General features: G+C 45.1%; 1 protein-coding gene across 2 annotated transcripts; it reads left to right on the forward strand.

Annotated features, from left to right (window-relative positions):
* The first annotated feature begins 201 nt into the window (after positions 1–201).
* fndc5a (fibronectin type III domain containing 5a) lies at positions 202–17,438 on the forward strand. Of its 2 annotated transcripts, none has more exons than XM_028982184.1 (6): positions 202–456; positions 10,305–10,420; positions 12,045–12,243; positions 15,223–15,312; positions 15,462–15,643; positions 16,982–17,438. In XM_028982184.1, exons 1-5 carry the CDS (start codon positions 384–386, stop codon positions 15,599–15,601), a joined length of 618 nt encoding a protein of 205 aa, XP_028838017.1. In that variant the 5' UTR covers positions 202–383; the 3' UTR covers positions 15,602–15,643; positions 16,982–17,438. The 2 variants fall into 2 exon arrangements, with proteins under 2 accessions (XP_028838017.1, XP_028838016.1); XM_028982183.1 differs by having other exon boundaries at positions 15,462–15,595.
* The last annotated feature ends 1,938 nt before the right edge of the window (positions 17,439–19,376 follow it).

Raw genomic sequence — 19,376 nt, forward strand, 5'->3', positions numbered from 1 at the left:
AAGAAAACAGCATTTTGTCCCCATTAAATCGGAATGGAGAAGATGATGCGATACGTTTGCGAGACTTGATGGCGATGCCGGGAATAATCATCACCACTTCCACACACACGCGTCTCCCTCACTTCAGAGAGACGGGGAGAGCGAGCGAGCGCGCGCGCGCGCGCCCGGGAGAGGGAGGGAGCGCGCACCGTAGCCCGCGAGCCCGCGTGTCCGCCGTCAGCATTAATCAGCTCCGCCGCCGCGCACGATAAGGAGGCATCGCCGCCGCCGCCGCCGCAGCCGACCGCTTATAAGCGGGAAGTTCGCGCGAAGGGAGCCGACGCGGGCGTCCGACTGTTGATCGTCGGAGTAAATGGGAATTCCCGCGCCGCGGCGCACGGAGGATGGAGAGCTCTCTGGCGCCCGCGGCGCCGCTGCTGATTCTGAGCTGCTTCGGCGTCTCGCAGGTCGTCGCGGGTAAGTCGCGAGTGCCGCAGAGTCTCTCTCTCTCTCTCTCTCTCTCACACACACACACACACACACACTCACGGACTGCTAACCCCGACGCGTCCGTGGGAGTGATGTTCTCGGGGCCGTGAGGCCGACACATGCATCCCACTCGCTCAACATAATGACACGTTGCTAATTACGTTGCTGATTTATTCATTAGTTCTCTGCGTCACCGGCTTCAAGCGTCGCGCTTCCTGTTGTGAGTAGGACCGCGGGGCGCCCTTTTTAACGTTTCACGATTTTTCTGCTTTTAGGGGAGACATTTTCTCTCCGGGTTTCGTATGAAACACGTGTGTTCCTCCATGATGGAGCAGGTCCTGCTTCCAGCTTCTTCATGATGGTGGAGCAGGTCCTGCTTCCAGCCTTCTTCATGATGGTGGAGCAGGTCCTGCTTCCAGCCTTCTTCATGATGGTGGAGCAGGTCCTGCTTCCAGCCTTCTTCATGATGGTGGAGCAGGTCCTGCTTCCAGCCTTCTTCATGATGGTGGAGCAGGTCCTGCTTCCAGCCTTCTTCATGATGGTGGAGCAGGTCCTGCTTCCAGCCTTCCTCATGATGGTGGAGCAGGTCCTGCTTCCAGCCTTCCTCATGATGGTGGAGCAGGTCCTGCTTCCAGCCTTCTTCATGATGGTGGAGCAGGTCCTGCTTCCAGCCTTCTTCATGATGGTGGAGCAGGTCCTGCTTCCAGCCTTCCTCATGATGGTGGAGCAGGTCCTGCTTCCAGCCTTCCTCATGATGGTGGAGCAGGTCCTGCTTCCAGTCTCTCCATGGTGGTGGAGCAGGTACTGCTTCCAGTCTCTCCATGATGGTGGAGCAGGTCCTGCTTCCAGTCTCTCCATGATGGTGGAGCAGGTCCTGCTTCCAGTCTCTCCATGGTGGTGGAGTAGGTCCTGCTTCCAGTCTTCTTCATGATGGTGGAGCAGGTCCTGCTTCCAGCCTCTCCATGGTGGAGCAGGTCCTGCTTTCAGTCTCTCCATGATGGTGGAGCAGGTCCTGCTTCCAGTCTCTCCATGGTGGTGGAGTAGGTCCTGCTTCCAGCCTTCTTCATGATGGTGGAGCAGGTCCTGCTTCCAGCCTCTCCATGGTGGAGCAGGTCCTGCTTCCAGCCTCTCCATGGTGGAGCAGGTCCTGCTTCTTCTCCTTGTCCACACCTGGAGTGCTGAGAGCCTGAAAAAGACCAATTGAATCCTCAAACCTCTGCCAGAGGATAGACACCTTCTCCGTAAATGTGTTTTTTAATTACTTTAAAAAGTAATAGGCAGAGGTGGCTTAGCAGTGGTGAACCCGTAATCAGAAGGTTGCCGGTTTGAATCCCGATCCGCCCAGATGCCACTGAGGCTGCCCACTGCTCACCAGGGGTGATGGTTAAAAGCAGAGGACACATTTTGTTGTGTCACCGTGTGCTGTGCTGCAGTGTTTCACAATCACTTCACTCTCAAAAACCACCTTCAACTTTTCCTACATCCAGAGAAAGAAACTGTCTGGTCTTCTCTGCTGAAACACAGTAAACGGGATGGTAGTAGCCTAGTGGGTAACACACTTGCCTATGAACCAGAAGACTACAGAGTCACAGGTTCAAATCCCACTTACTACCATTGTGTCCCTGAGCAAGACAATTAACCCTAAATTGCTCCGGGGGGGGACTGTCCCTGTAACTACTGATTGTAAGTCTGATAAATGCCATACATGTAAATGTAATTACAAACAAGCAAACACGGGGGTCAGAAAATGACAGTTGTTACTGTTATTAATTTGTGGAATTATATAGTCAGATTTTCCGTATGTGGTTCAGTGTAACAACTTGTGATTTTGCAGTATTGTGAGCTGATTATGAGTACACCACAACAAGTCTTTATATACCATGGTGTGAGAGACCACGTCTTCTGCGGCAGGGACGTGCACCTAATCCCACGTGGGATTATTAGTGTTTCTGAAGCAGAGACCAGGAATTACAAAGGTCAGCGAGCACCACACACCTTCTCCCTACACACCCTGCTGTCCGAACAGCTTTTTCCAACCATTTTGTTTTATTTTTTCAGCTCAGATCATCATGTAAAATATAGATATTTGATTTTTTTTACCCTATCCAAACAGGAAAAAAGCTTATTTTATACCAACGCTGCTGCCAGCGTATCGATTGTCTCGGCTCTGTTTTTCCTGGCTGTGATAGCCCCTCTTCTCTGCAAATCGATGCACATCGCAGGGGCCGTGACTGAAGTTCAACCGAAGTGAACAAGCTTTATTTTGCACTGATTAACCAGTTGACTCCTACAATTCATAGTAAATCAAGAAATTTTATCCAAATGTTGCGCCGTGTACGTCTATATAATTTTAAGCATGAGAGCAGCTATGGAAAATAAAACATGGTAAACGTAAGGTAAGAATCCCATCCAAAAACAGGGGGTGTTTCCTTCTCCCTTCTGAGCATTATTTAGAGAGATTGAATTATTAATCTTCATAATTTTGGATCATGAAAAGGAATGGATTATTGACATAGTTGGGAAGTGTGCACAGTTCACTGCCACATCGTACCATGATACGTACAATCTGTCCCTCAACAGTCTGTCCCTCAACATGTCAATTATACCCTTGAGATGTGCTCAGTCTCTCCCTCTCTCACTCACACACACACACACACACACACACACGCGCACACACACATGTGTACAGCGTGTACGGGTGCTGTATAACAGTGGGGACAACCAGGACACTGCATTGGGAGGGAGGTAAACGGCACAGGTAGTGCAGTAGGTAGTAGTGCAGAAGAGTCGTATGACTTTATTGGGGCCGTCAGTCAATTAAAAAACTGTAGCTAATTAATGAAGCATTTTGCAGTGGATGATTGCTGATTCATTGTTGCTATCATTCATGTTTAAAACCATTACAGAGACAAGTGTGGGAAAGGGGCTTCCCATTCTCTTTGTCGGGGTGACATCATGCGGCGCCAAACTGAGGGCGCATGGCTTCACAGTGCTTGTGGCAGAAAAAAACATTTATTTGGTTTTATTGCCGCAAATTGCATTCATGCAAGGTACCTACTAGAGGTGTGAGCCTTCTCTGATCTCACGATTCGATTCAATAACAATTATGAATGCCTTGATTATCGATGAATCACAATGCATCCCATCAATGCGATGCACTCGCTGCAAAGTTTGCACTTCCTCTCAAAAAACAGCAAGTTGCGCTCAAGCTGTTATTGTTACCAACACCCCGGTAAGACGATAATGTGGTGTTGTAGTGTCGTGGAAATTATTTCCAGCAAGAATCTCCAAAGGTCTGAACACAGTGACGTGTGTGTGTGTGTGTGTGTGTGTGTGTGTGTATATATATATATGGTCAAGTGATTTCGCAACCAAAGCACTGGTGTTTTTCTGTGCCTGCCAGTACCATGCACAGAACATGATCTCACACATTCCTCACAGATAAAGCTGTCGCACACAAAGATTTACGATTCTGTTCTGCTGGCTTTGCATGAGAAACACTTAAGAAACCCTTTTTTTCACATTTTTTCCTTCACACTTCCCCCTTTTGATCATGCTATGATCACAAGAATATGCAAAGAATATGTAAATGAGTTAAATGTAAATTGATGAGTAAATAATAACACAAAGAGTATACATAAAATCAATGATTACAGGATAAATAGCAAAATAATGAAATAACACACAGCTAAAAACATCAAAGTATACTACTCTAGCAAGGGTTTAAGGTAACTTATCACAGGCAGTCGCATAAAAAAAAAAGGAACAAGATATAGAAACGATATGTCTGTACTGTCCTCACCTGAGAAGTCAGAGCAGGATACAACATTTTGTACAATAGCTTCATCGTTGTCATCAGGAGTCTGCTACTAGGGTGGATCAGGAAGTGTGCAGTTAATCATTAGTCATAAACACTTTGCTTTAGGGGCAGTGGTGGCCTAGCGGTTAAGGAATCGGCCCTGTAATCAGAAGGTTGCCGGTTCGAATCCCGATCCGCCAAGGTGCCACTGAGGTGCCACTGAGCAAAGCACCGTCCCCACACACTGCTCCCCGGGCGCCGGTCATGGCTGCCCACTGCTCACTTAGGGTGATGGGTTAAATGCAGAGGACACATTTCACTGTGTGCACCGTGTGCTGTGCTGCTGTGTATCACATGTGACAATCACTTCACTTTTTTTTTTTTTTTTTCACATTTTCCTTCACAGTAGATCTATCATGGACGAGGCCGTGGGGCGCACTTGCGGCTGTGGGTTCAGAAAACTCCAACCTCTGAGGAGTTGTACTTGAAGGAAGCTGGCTGTAGTCGGGGTTGACGAGCTTGAGATGAAGGACGAAGCCTCAGAGGCGAGACAGGAAGTCTGGTCGTAGACGGAAAAGGCGGTCGGTAACATCTGAAGCAGTCAGAAGGGCGATCGGTAGAAGGCAGACGGCTTGAGGCAATGTCAGTCCTGAAAACGGCTTACAGCGAACGTGATTGATATCAACGAATGAGTTTTTTGCCCCCCTTTTATACTGTCTGTCTACTGCTGCGCTACCGCTAACGTGGTGGCTTTCGGAGAGCACATGCACGGTACCGATCATGATACGGATCGGGTATTGACACGCGGTGCGTGCACAAGGCCACCGAATGAAACCCCTCTAGCGCCACGCAAGCTATAGAAAATAATGAGTTTCAGAGCAAAGTGCATACTGCGTTCGGCCTGAAAGCGGCTTAACTTGGAATGGCGCTGTACTAAAATAAAAGATAAAATGATCCTTTATTATTCCCACAAGTGGGAAATTTACAAATTTGTGTATGAGATCAGGCATCCGCCCAAAAAACCACCAGGCAACATCATTCTGATCTATTTTGTTCTGCAATGCATCGATTATAAGAAAAATTCCAACACCCACTGCAGTCGGGTTTATGATGCATACATGCGAGTGTACAATAAACAGCATTTAACAGGAATCTGAGCTAAAAGGGCAATTGTTTATTAATCTTTACATAGCAACAGTTGTACATTTGTGTTGCATTTGAATGAAGTGCATAGGCACAAAAGCTGCTGGCGGAAATAAGCTCCCGCGATGGATCTTATAGGCATTAATGGGTTAACAGCGTTTTTCATATTCTCTTAGAATATTAAATGCATTAAACTATGACAAAAAGACATCAAGCTACTTGCTTTCTATAGGATGAGTAAAAACACACACACACACTACCAACAACCAGGTGTCTAGTTTGGAGCCTGCAGCCACACTCTGTTGTTCACGGGGCCGTAGTTTGTGTATGAATTGGACTGGTGGAAAGAGATATAAAGCCCAATTTTTGAAACTCTATAACAGACGTGGCAAAAGAGCTTAAAATTTCACACAGCCTACTTCCTCGCATGCAAACGTAGCACAAGTGATGTTGCCCGGTATTAGTACGAAATAGCCCAAAACACGAGAATCACTCCTGTAGCAGAGACCTGCTCCACCATAGAGAGGCTGGAAGCAGGAGATGCTAGGATTGGGAATAACTACATTTCATTATCCACACATAACTGTTTTTCAGTGACCTCTGACCTCTGATGTAAAAGACAACAGATCAGGCTTTGACTTGTACTCAATAAAGCTACTGTTTTCATCCCGCAATAACAAAGGCAAGCGTCCAGTTCCTGCCAGATAGATAGAAAGTAAAGAATATTACTATAGATCTTCTTCTACAGTTCATCATTTATACATACCTGCTGTCATGTATGAAGCATCTTCTATGGATTTTCCAATAAAAGTTTTTTATTGCTATCGACTCTATCCTCTGGGCAGAATGGGTGCTCATGAGCAAAAAAATGCACTGGTCATGAACGTCTCGCATTATTTTCTCACCTAATAAGAAGTTCATTGAACATTCCATGCTGCTTCCAGTCATAAATCGGGTTCGCCCCTGGGGGACAGTGCACAATATTCCTGACATCTCAGTTATTCTCAGGCAATTTCAGAACACAGAAGGTTTGCCTTTAATTCAGTCTTGAGTTGTCAAATTTCATTTGTTTCAGAACCACCTCTGAGAGAGAAAGGAGCGTTCTCCTGTCCGGATGGGCGTGGCGTGCGTTTTGACTCTTCCTATCTCTGAGCCTTTGTTGTTAGAATGGGGCACTCTGTCGCGTCTCTCCCTCGGCTCTTCGGACTGAACGCGGTGGGGGGGCACGACTGAAGGACAGGAGGTGGGCGCTCGGACAGCACCTGCCAGCGGAGTGAGTCATCACCGCTGAAGGCTGCAAATAAAACCCCCGGTGCGGTTGATGGACAGCTGGAAGAATGAAAGAAGTGAGAATGACATTACAGCTGTCGCCATATCGCAGAGCCGCGAATCAATTCGCTTAGAAGATTTACAACTCTACACAGAATGGTCAGAAGGTCCACCAGACACTTATATTACTTGGATCTACTCAGTTTATGATTTGTCAGGGCTGAGAGAGTTGGCCAGCGTTACAGCAGCACAGCCATGAAAGGCGCCCGGGGGGGGGTGTGCTTTGCTCAGTGGCACCTTGGCGGATCGAACCGGCAACCTTCTGATTACGAGGCCGCTTCCTTACCCGCTAGGCCACAAATCTCACTTCTAGGAACGTGGTGTGGGTGGATGGGTATGAAATCAGTGTAAATAATCACACACACCCCCTCGTCATTCATTTTTAGAATGTTAAGGAGTGTGTAAAAATATATCAATATCAGTTGTGAATGGATGTCACATAAAACAGAAAAAAGCAGACACCCCAAAACCAGGGTGTAGTCAGGGGTGTGTCTCACTTTGGGAGCTCATCTATTTCAGAACGTGTCTCTCTTCATCAAATAGGTTCTTTTTCAGTCCAGCCTGTCCCATAATTCATTGCATGGATTTTTCAAACCGTGGTTGTTGCCGATCCTCCAGGATAAGCTAAGAAAATTGATTTAATAATTATATGATAATTTCATGCTTTGTTTAAATTGTAATTTTCTGTGCGAGATCTTGAAGGGGCAGTGCTTCGTGGCGCAAGAGCTACAGTTTAGACCCGGGCTAAGTGTTTGGGCCAGTGGTAAAGGAGTCGCATTTGGGGTTCGAGTCCCGAACCGCCAAGGTACCGTCCCCGCACGCTGCTCCCCGGGCGCCTTTCATGGCTGCACACTGCTCCCTCAGGGGATGGGTTAAATGCAGAGGACGCATGTGTGCTGTGTCTCACAATTACTCTCACTTTCATATGGCAGTTCTGCAGGATCTTGAAGAGGAGAGTAAGTCTCATGCGCAAATGTTTTTTTTTTTATCTTGTCATGCAAATTCTGAGGACGTGCTTGACCTTACACTAATGAACAGGCTCAACACTTAGCATTTAATGCCAATATCGCAACTGCAGTTTGTTTATTTGCCAGTTCCGTCACATTGAAGTTTCGTTCTGAAGCTGCTACTATGAACACGTGCGCAATGCAAATTGTTTTTCTCATCACGCATGGCTTGAATTAACGAGTTTCGCGGCAGTCTCATTAGCAGCTAAAGAGCATTTGTTAATGAACGTTTGTTAATGAGCCTTTCTTGCCTCCCATGTGGCAGACTGCAGCTGACGGTGTAAAAAGCAACACCCCGTGCTGCTTTATGTGATCCGGTGTCAGCGTGGCATGAACTGTAGCATAAAGGCAACCCTCTGCACCTTCTGCCCGGGATGCGTTCCACATATTCCACCTCGTTTTTTTTTTTTTTTTTTACCAGATTTCAATGCAAGTTCAATGCAAAAATCTGATTCAGATTCTGGGCACCAGTGAAACTGTAAGAGCCTAAACATTTCTTGTTAATAATTAGTATAAAGATTTATACAGATAGCGCAGACTGTGTTGTTTGGTGGGCAAAGCAGAGCCTTTACAATTACATTTACATTTACGGCCTTTATCTGACGCCCTTATCCAGAGCGACTTACAATCAGTAGTTACAAGGGACAGTCCCCCCTGGAGCAACTTAGGGTTAAGTGTCTTGCTCAGGGACACAATGGTACAAAGCGGGACTTGAACCCGGGTCTTCTGGTTCATAGGAGAGTGTGTTACCCACTAGGCTACTACCACCACAATACCTGGTGTGCATACACAAACTCCTTCTCCGCTATCGCTGCTCGTTGACGGACGGTTGTGGTGGAAGCGCTACTCATCGAGTAGCACAGCGCGGGTGAGAGTTGTGCGCACTACTAGTCGAAGGCTGCCCGTTACAACAACATCAAATGGATCGTTTTCAGCAACAATTTAGTCTCCGCTGGAATGCTGTGTTCGCTAGGACATGTTTGGCGCATTGAAGCGTTCCCTTCGGCCGTACCTGGTGCGTCAGCAAACGCGGGGTCAACTGACCGTTTCTTATTCATTTAAAACTCATTACGTGCTTTTTCCCTGGACACGTAAGCCATTTCAAAGTGGCCATAAACGTATGGCGTGGATGTGGGAAGAGAGCTGGGTGAGCCCCACCCTAAACACATACGATTCACTTTATTAAGGAACTGACGACAGTATATTTTTCAGTGTATTTTAATTCTGAAGGAAGTTACAATTAAGTTTGTGTGAATGTGCGAAAGGCCCGACCTGAAATGGGGGCGCGAGATGGCAGTAAAACGGCGGAGAATGAGCTTCACCGAGACGCCATTCCTCCTCCCTCGCAGCGTTTGTCAGAATGACAGAGAGCTCAGCCAGACAGCCACACACCACCTGCGCTATCCTGCAAAGCCAGAAGAAAATCTGCATTATTGAACACCCATCCTTGTGCACATATCTCCTCGTGCACGCCTTTCAATAAAACATTAATATTTTGTGCCCAGGTATCGAGTTGGCTTATCGTAAAAAGGCCAGCAGGCCGAGTAAGAACCTGTGAAAACTGTGTGTGTGTGTGTGTGTGTCTCAGCTTAAAGTGAATTGTGTCAATATGCAATGTGCTTGTAACAGCTGAACGTTTCTTCCTGATTTTAATCTCTACTTGCAAGAATGAGATATAAATTGCAGAGACTGGTTTGGATTTTTTGTTTTTTATATATATATATATATATATATATATATATATATATATATATATATATATATATATATATATATATATATATATATATAGATATAGATATATATATATATATAGATATAGATATAGATATATAGATATAGATATATATATATAGATATAGATATAGATATATATATATATATATATAGATATATATATATATAGAGAGAGAGGCATATATAATATTTTATATTGGTGCTGTTAAAGCAAAACAACTGCTTAATACTTTGGATGAGCTCTGAAATCCCACCAACTCTGCTCTGGAACATGTCTGAGGACCTCCTCTCGAGGCGGTGTTCGAGGAAATGAACTGGCCAAGGCTTCAGTCAGTCACCTGTACACAAATACGGGAAAAAAGCACGAGGACGCGATGAACACGTGTGCCGTGTTGTGTTTGCGTAGGCAGCTCAGTTCTCCGATATTTCAGGTTTTCGGGGATATTCGTGCCTTCCCTCAAGCAGAAAAGGTGTTGACTTTTTACAACATTTTGAGACTAGATCAGAATCGGAATTGAGCTTTATTGCAAAGTTGCTGGGTTTTTTTTGCCATAAAAAAAGACTTGTCTTGTTGGCATGGTACAATAACAACATCAAAATGGAAAAGTCCCTTTTGATTTTTCAGCTGCTTGATAGATTAGTAGCTGTGCAGCCCTCCAGCCACTTCTGTCTCCTCTTTAGTCCGTACCTGTCAGAATCCACTCGGCCAGCCGTCTCTCCACAACTCCGATTACCTCGGGAGGAGGAAAAGGAAAGAACGGAGAGAGAAAACGAGAGAAAAGGCTCCTCACTCTGCACCCTTCCCTCTGTCCGCTCTGCAGATAGTTTGACGGCTCCTGTCAATGTGACCATCAAGTCCCTGAAGGCCAACTCTGGGGTGGTGACATGGGACATTCCTGAGGGGGACACGGTCATTGGCTTTGCCATCACCCAGCAGGTAAGTGAGCGAGACGAAAGAGGAGAAGAAGACATCCTGCTTTGTGTATTAAACCCGTCCGCAGGAGATGAATTAGCTGCTGTCAGTGTTCGTTACCCATCCCACCACCACCCTAGCAGTTGTCCCGGAAACACTGTGTGGGGTGTGTAGCCGCACTCCCACCGGTGGGCCCATCACCGTGGCGACCGCTGTGTGATGACAGTTGTTGAAAGAGGGGGAGGCAATATTATTCCCTGCTGGCACGAGCGCAGCACCATCAGGCTTCTCCTCTTCTTTTATCATCCACTTTATCGGCAGTGCGGAGATGTCAGTTGCAGTAGTGAAAAACACGTAGCGAAGCTCAAGATAGTGAGGCAGAGACTTTCCTCACATGCACAGCGCACCCAGCCAGTGCCGGTAGACCCCAGTCACCCCATTCACCCCCAGTCACCCCAAATATGCATGAAAAATGTCTCCACTTCAACTAGTCCAGCCTTTCTGACGGTGTGTATATTTTTCTGATACACCAAAGAACAACTTTAATGACATTCTGGTATTTACACGGTATCTACAGATTTGGTCCTAGGATAAGATAAGATAAGATAAGATGATCCTTTATTAGTCCCACAAGTGGGAAATTTACAGTGAACCAAACGAGGGTTTTTTAATGATGGATATTTAAAGCAACTTAAGTAAGTTGCTCTGGATAAGAGCATCTGCCTAATGCTGCAAATGTAAATGGGAGGAGCCTGTTGGGACGACAAACTTCTGATACACATCACAAACGCAACGTCTGTTATTGTGGGACGACATCCTCTAGCAAATCCATCATGTAGATGGATTTTTTAACAGTTGAATTCAATAATACTGATTGGCAAACTAATGAATCTGACATTTGCAAACACTCTCACACGCTGCGTTACATATTTTCATTTACATTCTACATTTAAGGCATTTGGCAGACGCCCTTATCCAGAGCGACTTACAACGTGCTTTCAAGTTACCATCGATGAAGAGATCAATTCTAGTTCATTAGAACCCCCAACTATGAATACAAACTTTTTATTCACTCTTGTTGTAGATTCTGTAAAGGTAGACAATAAGAATGTTACAAGTTAATCTAAATATTCTTTAAAGAGGAAGGTCTTGAGCTGTCGTTTGAAGGTGCTCAGTGACTGAGCTGTTCTGATCTCGAGGGGAAGTTCATTCCGCCACTGAGGGGGCAAGACAGAGAAGAGTCTAGATGAGTGTCTTCCTTTTACCTTCAGAGATGGAGGGACCAGGCGAGCAGTACTGGAGGCTCGGAGTAAACGAGGTGCAGTGCGAGGTGTAATAAGGGCGCCTCCATATAGCACCTCCAAAATACTCTGGAATGAAACTCACCAAAATGTACATTATATCTCCTGCGCATATTAGGTATTTCATTATACAGCACTTGTATAAAGTTGTACTGATTAGTTGTAAAAGTTGTAGTTGTAAAATGCTCTATAAATAAAGTTGGATTGGGATTGTTTTGAAGTGAATTTACTCAGTCACTTGTTCAAATAGTCAAATTTATGGAAAAGTGTCACATATAGATCCCTCTAAAAATGTGTGTGATTTGTGTCATTTCTGATTGGTATGTTTTTATTGACTTGTGGACCAGAAAAAGGATGTGCGCATGCTGCGATTCATCCAGGAAGTGAACACTACCACGCGCAGCTGTGCACTATGGGATCTGGAGGAGGAGACCGACTACATAGTGCACGTGCAGTCCATCAGCATGAGCGGGCCCAGCCCCCCCAGCGAACCCCTCCAATTTCGCACACCGAAGGAAGCTGAGACACAGACCTCGAAGAACAAAGGTACAGCGTGAACCCAGACTGATGACAGACTAGTCCACTCAGACACGCTTTATCTCTTTACATAAATCCTGTACAGCACTGATATTGATTTACTTTATTGGTTTATTTATATAAAATAAATATTAAATAATGTTGCAGAATATTCTTATTTTCATCCTTTTTTAGACACCATTCGATGAGTTTACAACCAACCGAGTTTCGTGTCGGTCCTGTGTTACCATGATTCCCGATTAAATGATTCTCACCTTTGTATGATTGTATGAAGCTGCCATGTTCGTGTCTGTTCTCCATCGGGAGATTTTTGCTAATCGTGATGCTTTTTCCCCCCCGTCTTCTGTTTCATATAATAAATGACATCACGCGTAGGTGTCCTCCTTTTCCCCAACACTCATTGCACATGTACATTCACAGCCTTTGCTCAATAATTTGTCGATTACAGCCTCAAGTCTTTTTTTTTAATATGACTCTACAAGCCACCTATCCTTGGGGGCCACTCCTTTGATATTTTGACTGTTTGCTTAGGGCCGTTGTCCTGCTGAAAGATGAACTGTCGCCCCAGAGCACACTGAGTACAAGAGCGATCTGGAGCAGGCTTTCATCCAGTATCTCTCTGCGTTGCTGCAGTCATATTTCCCTCTGTCCGGACTAGTCCCCCAGTTCCTGCATCTGAAAAACATCCCCACAGCATGATGCTGCCACCACCATGCCTCACTGTAGGGATGGAATTGGCCTGGTGATGAGCAGTGCCTGGTTCCCTCCAAATGTGACGACCGGCATTCACTAGTTCAGTCTTTGTCTTATCAGACCAGAGAATTTTCAAAGCGTCAGAATTTTTTTCCACAAGTGGACTCCAGTTAAGCTGCAGAAACATCTCAAGGATGATCAGGGGAAAAAGGAGGCACCTGAGCTTAATTATGACAGAGGCTGTGAAATCTTATGTACACGTGCTTGCTCAGTTATTTTCAATAAATTCACCAAAACCTTAAAAACTTTATTTATGTTGTGTGTAGAAATCTGAAGCACTGTGAGTACTTTCCAGGTCTACTGAATACACCGTTTCTATTGAATAAGTATTCCAGGTGGTCATGTTAACCTGTGACCTTTACCACAAGGTGTTTTTGTCTCTGAAATAAACTATTCAGAAGCTTGGCCGTAGCACAGTTTCATAAATGTCACATAAATGTTACGCAACATAGTTATTTTTATATCCTGGATAAGCCTCCATGATCATGATACAACCATCCGATGGCACATGAATCACAGACGCCCTTCTGTTAACATCAGAGCATGTGGTGTGATCAGCAAAGCTGCAAAAAACCTTAACCGAGCTTTCTGTGAGTGTTAAAAAGGTTAAAAGTAAAAAAACATTACTATAATTTATACTCTTGGGTATCTTCTTTAATTAGATGCCATACGTTCTTCCAGATTTATACAGAGCCGTGGAGATGTTTCTCTTCTAAACAAAGATGAAAGCTGGAGAGAAGCGAGAGAGGGAAGGAAGGAAGTGTGCAGTGTGACAGACAGGGAGAGCAGATAAAAGCGCGGTATGCAGAAATGATGAGGAAATGAAGGGATTGGGTATAGGGCGTAACACTCCAATGACAGCAGCTCCCTGATCTTGTCAGACTTACACAAATACACACACACACACTCACACCGTCAAACATGCACACTTGCACCCGCCAGAGATATGAGGGAGGGGCAAAATAACAAACTTTCCCGGTTTGGGCTGCATGGTCCGATAAGAAGGAGATTTGCTGGGGACAGAGAGTAGGGGCTACTACAGAAAAAAAGTTTTATATCTGCTCTCAACGGGGTTTTGGTGGAGTCTTGAAAAGTCTCTGAAATCTGATTGTATTGCGTATGAAAAGGCTTGCGTTTTGTCTCGATGTCAGCCTCAATTTAACGTTATTGTCACGATGTCTGGACATGGCGAGGAAGGAGGACGCATACACACTACGTCACGAAACAGGGGCTTATTATTTTTTATTTGTGTCTTTTTGCTTTTTATTCCTTTCGACAAATGTTTTGGTGGGCCAAAATTCTCTGATCGTAAAGGGCTTTCTTTTAGTGGTCCAGATGTTGTACACTGTAATAAAACTAGTCCTTCACAGAATTTATCACTACACTAAACTTGATGGTTTGTGACTAAACATGGTGTTCTGATGTTTTTTTAGGTTCTTTTTTTTTCAGTCTTGTGAGGGTGGTAGTAGCCTAGTTGTTTAGACACTCGCCAATCACCCGCATGACCACCAAGTCACTCCCCGAGCAAGACAATAAACCCTGAGTGTCTCCAGGGGGACTGTTAGGTGCTCTGGATAAGGATGTCTGATAAACACCCAGCAGACCCCACTCCTCCTCAATTCTACTTTAAAGTGTTGGAATATTTTTGGTTTTCTGCTTTGGAGATAATCAGTTTTACTCACCTCACGGAAGGGGTTTCATCAATGACGAACCCCCTGAAGCAGCGGAAGAATTAAAAAGTGCTGTAACCCCAACATTCAGCCCAGCTCTGCTATTTAACTTGGCTTTGAAGATTGCAACAATGGTCCTAGACTTCAGAGAAGCAGGTTAAGTCCAATCGATCCTCCTTCAGAAATTGACTTCTTGTCCCACCCACCCCCCGCCACAAAGACCCTGTGGAGCGCATGTCTCCACACAGAACGTCTCCTCTTGTGAATGCACTGCACACACATGGCTCTTTCAACCCCTCTGACTTGCAGGACTAATTGGGCTGTCGGCTCCTTGCCTACAAAACAGCGGCGACTTAACTGGGGATTAATTGCGGAGGCCGCGCACGAGCCACATCCCACACAGTCGACTTGTCAAGAATCATAAACAGGACACTTCAGACTGTTTGCTGATCAAAAGTGTCTGATTCCCCAACACTCTGACAAATCCGCCTCTGCAACTGGGTCATTTGGAACGAAATTGAACGGTAAAAGCTGTTTCTGTAGCTCGTCTTCTCTCTCTTTTCAGACGAAGTTACCATGGAGGAGGTGGGACAGACCAACCAGCTGCGGGCAGGAGAGCTGATCATCATAGTGGTGGTGCTTATTATGTGGGCAGGTAAAAATGTGCATGTTCCCCCAGTAGGAGGAGTTCATTCTAACTGACTTAAGTAAAATATGTGCTTATTGGTGTTTGTGTGAATTAAAGACGGCCGTACTCTGCGCTGTGCTTATGTGCTCAGAGGGATATTTGTCTCGTCCTCTCAGGTGTGATCGCGCTCTTCTGCCGTCAGTACGACATCATCAAAGACAACGAGCCGAACAACAATAAAGACAAAGCCAAGAACTCCTCCGAGTGCAGTACGCCTGAACACCCAAGCGGGGGGCTGTTGCGCAGTAAGGTATAACCACCCCCTCTCCTTCGAGGCCCAACAGATGACACTGGGCAGGTGAATTGTCCCAGGAAATGACTTTATTGGGATGAGCCACTGTCATCTCTAATCAGTTCACATCAAGTGCATGTAGCCCATGATCACAAATTCAACACAGAACCATTTAAGCAAAGGGCAAAATAGCCATTATTAATAGTTATAAATGCTTAAGGATAACAGACATGCAAAATTGTCATAATAGAAATCACTTAACAGCTACATCCATACATTCATTATGATTACCATAATTATTATGGGAGGTGAGATGACCAAAAATCTGCCACTTTCTTTTTTTTTAATACTTTGATGCAAATGTCTTTCTTCTGCATGTTTGTGTGAGTGTGTGCGTGTTTTGTATGGCTACAAAATTAGTGATAACAATGGGAATGGATATGAAAACTCTAGGCTCGCCCTGGTGACACTGTGTTGTCAGGAGTGCATCAGGCACAGCAGAACTGTGTCAGAGTCTCTGAGGTATATAGCGGACTTCCCAGAGTTGCACTCAAATCACACTAAAGTCACATAAACAACAACTTTAGACTTGACCTCAATGACTTGAGACTTGACTCGGACATGTGACTTGTGAGTCATAACTCGTAAACTATGTTCATTGCATGGAATTATTTATGTAATAATGAAGTGCAAAAAAGAACTCTCACGAGTGCACGTTGCCGGCTACGGCAAGCCCCGAGGGGATAAAAGTATATTCATACAGCTCCTTTATTCAAGTTCCATAAAACACTTGCATTTATTTCATTATTTCGTTCATTTCAGTTTTTCCAACGTGTTGACCAGCATTATGGGAACGCCACAGGCTGATTAATTTTCCCTCCCTGAAATACAGATTTCAAATCAAAGCTGACGGCAATGGCAAGTTCAATTAGAATCCGAGCCGTTTAGGATTTGTGGATTTTTTTAGATTTCTGTAAAACTATTGTGTAGCCTGATGGAAATAGTCAAATAAAAATAATTATATTATATTTTCAGCTTATTCGTAGTAATTTTATAAAGATGACAATATTATTAGCTAAGCAAGTAAATGAATTTACATGTTCACTGAAATGCATGTTCTGATAAATATTGATACTGTGTATTCACAACATAGATGCTATGCTACAGTACATGCTTTTAATCTAAAACACACACCAATGCAGTATTATCTTCAGAACGTTCATTTCAGACATTTCAGACTTGAGACTTGAGACCTGACTTGGACTTGTGAACATCTCTGGGTCCTTCATCCTAAACTTGTCCAAGACTTTACACCTTTATCTCTTTCACCCGCCCTAATGATTGATAATTTTATTATTTTTAATATGCTTGCCGTCATTAAATGTCACCCTCTTGCTTTTACAGTACTCCAAGAATAATAACAATAACAACTGGACAACGTCTGTGAACATTATTGAGGTGTGATGAGACCGCTCTCTTTACCAACGGACTTCAAAGGAGCGTCTGAAAGCCAGGCAGCAGAGCGGCCAGAGTCGTCCTCCTTTGCGGCCACACACTCATTAGGGTGAGCCGGCTCCGCGCGCACCGTTGCCAAAATTCGGGCCTGTGTTCTGACGCCACGGGACCGGCCTCGATAAGACAGTGGCATAAAGAGCAGGGAGCCACGGACCTCCTCTCTGCCTCTGGGCCTCTGGAAACAAGGCCGGAGGCTGGGCTGAAAGCTGGACATGGCCCGGGCTGAGAGATCCTTTGCTTCTCGTCCTTATCAGCACGCCACCAGCCCCCCCGGTGCTCCGGAGCTGCGGCTCAAAAAGACGCTTTCATCCACTGCGGCTCGCCTCGGCCCTTCTTCTTTCTTCAATCGGCCCTCTGCCTTAGTTTGAAATCAGATTTAGTGTTGTTTTTTTGGTTGTTTTTTTTTTGTGTGTGTGTGTGTGTGTGTCTCCCTTACATGCTTTATCCCAGGCCATTATATAGCACATGGAGGAGGAGTGGAGGAGAACATGCCACACACCAGAGGGGCGAGGGTGGTCGCCTCTATCCTCCGCCATCTCTCGGTGGGAGGGTTGTGGGGGGGCCAGAGTGGCATTTTTGTTTTTTCCGGGAGAATAGCGGGCTAATTTTGAAGCTGCTGACGTCAGGCTGCCCTCCAAAAGAACTAGGGCCGGATCAAAGGATGTTTGTGAATGAATGCTCGCTTCTAAATGCATCTCTGTAGTCTGTGCACTGGCACCAGCCAAATTCTGATTCGGATGAAAGAACAGTTCTCCGCTATTCAAGCATCGTTGCTTTAATGCACTTTGGTCAGATTGATTTATTATCTGATGATATTTCTTATGATGGAATACTGCATTGTTCCAGCTAGTTTTGATGTTACAGCTGTCTGAAACACGTCTTGACTTGTGTCACAACTTTCCTAGGAACTTTTTTGTGAAGAAGAGCTACTTCTTTCTACAGTTCACAATTAAATGGCAAAGTGGGGAAACACACAACAAAAGAAGAACGTTGTTAGATAATATTTCCTCTCACTTGGACCAGAATCCATAGTTTAAAGACAACCGAAGTTGTCTTCACGAAAGGGCTGAAATGATTTCTTATGTCAGCAATAATATACGAGGGCATATTCCAGCATGCAAACCACCTTAAACGGAGCCCTGTGGCGGGGGAGTGCGGTGACTTTGGGCATGTGACTTGTTCCCTCTTCCTATTTTCTCGTCTGTATACTGGGGGGGTCATTGTCTCGTGCATTTCTCCCAGCGACTGGGCGTACAGTTGGCGCCGTTTTCCGGTTTCATCCAGACACACGCAAAGTACAAGGGCTTATATTTAAAGGACAGATCAGAAATGGAGGGGGGGATGCAACTTCTGGACTCCTCTACCAGCAACAGAAACATTTTGTCCCTCCTCCGAGTGGACAGGTCAGCGAAACGGAATTGCCTTAAACACCTGCATCTTCCACGTCATGTGGCATGTGGCATGTGGACGTGCGTGTCGGCTTCTTAAAGAGAAAAAGTGTCCCGAATTCTTCACACACAACCCTCCACCGTCGCCGTCGGTAAAAGAATAAAATAAAATTCGCTATGGCTCCGTCCTTATTCCACCAACACACCGCATGAACGGTGGAGTCGACATGAAGGTTCGTTGCCTGTGCTGAAAACGCCGAGTGGTGTGCTGCGGTGAAATGCGTACCTCCATCACTCCTGTGCTGTGTTTGTGCGTTTGTGTGCTATCCTGCAGGATCGAGGACGCCGTGGCCAACACTGTGTAGACTTAGTGAAGACTGATGACCCTCGGCCTTGTTGTATAGCATCGAGTGAATAAAACGTGCTAGTGCTGTTTCATCAGACGTTTGGTCATTTTGTCACAGTCCTTCTGCAGGACACGTTTTAGGGCACTGAGCATGGGGTTCACAGTTTGAAAAGATTGACAGAACTAAATAGGTAAAAGAAGAAGGAAACAGTGTTTCTTTGGTGATGCTTGTGCATGTGATGAAATCATCCAGAATGAGGAAGTAACGTGTGAGAGCTGTCAACCATCGGGCTCCTCCCATTTTAATTCATGTTAGTTGGTTCTCTCCAAGATGCAGATAACTACCAAGCAGTGCTTTCCTGGATTATCTCTTTGTTCGCGTCAATCCTGAGGATGCCTTTCGACTTTACACTTACGGACAAAATTTCCATTAACACAAAAAAGCTCGGAATAAAAAAAAAAAAAAAAAAGATCCTTCCCAGAAAATGCCTTGGCTTCTTTACGCATCTACGTATAATCGGGGCTTAAAAAAGACCAATTTGAAGACAAT

This window comes from Denticeps clupeoides, chromosome 1 (genome assembly GCF_900700375.1).
Source record: "Denticeps clupeoides chromosome 1, fDenClu1.1, whole genome shotgun sequence".
Taxonomy (NCBI): Eukaryota; Metazoa; Chordata; class Actinopteri; order Clupeiformes; family Denticipitidae; genus Denticeps; species Denticeps clupeoides.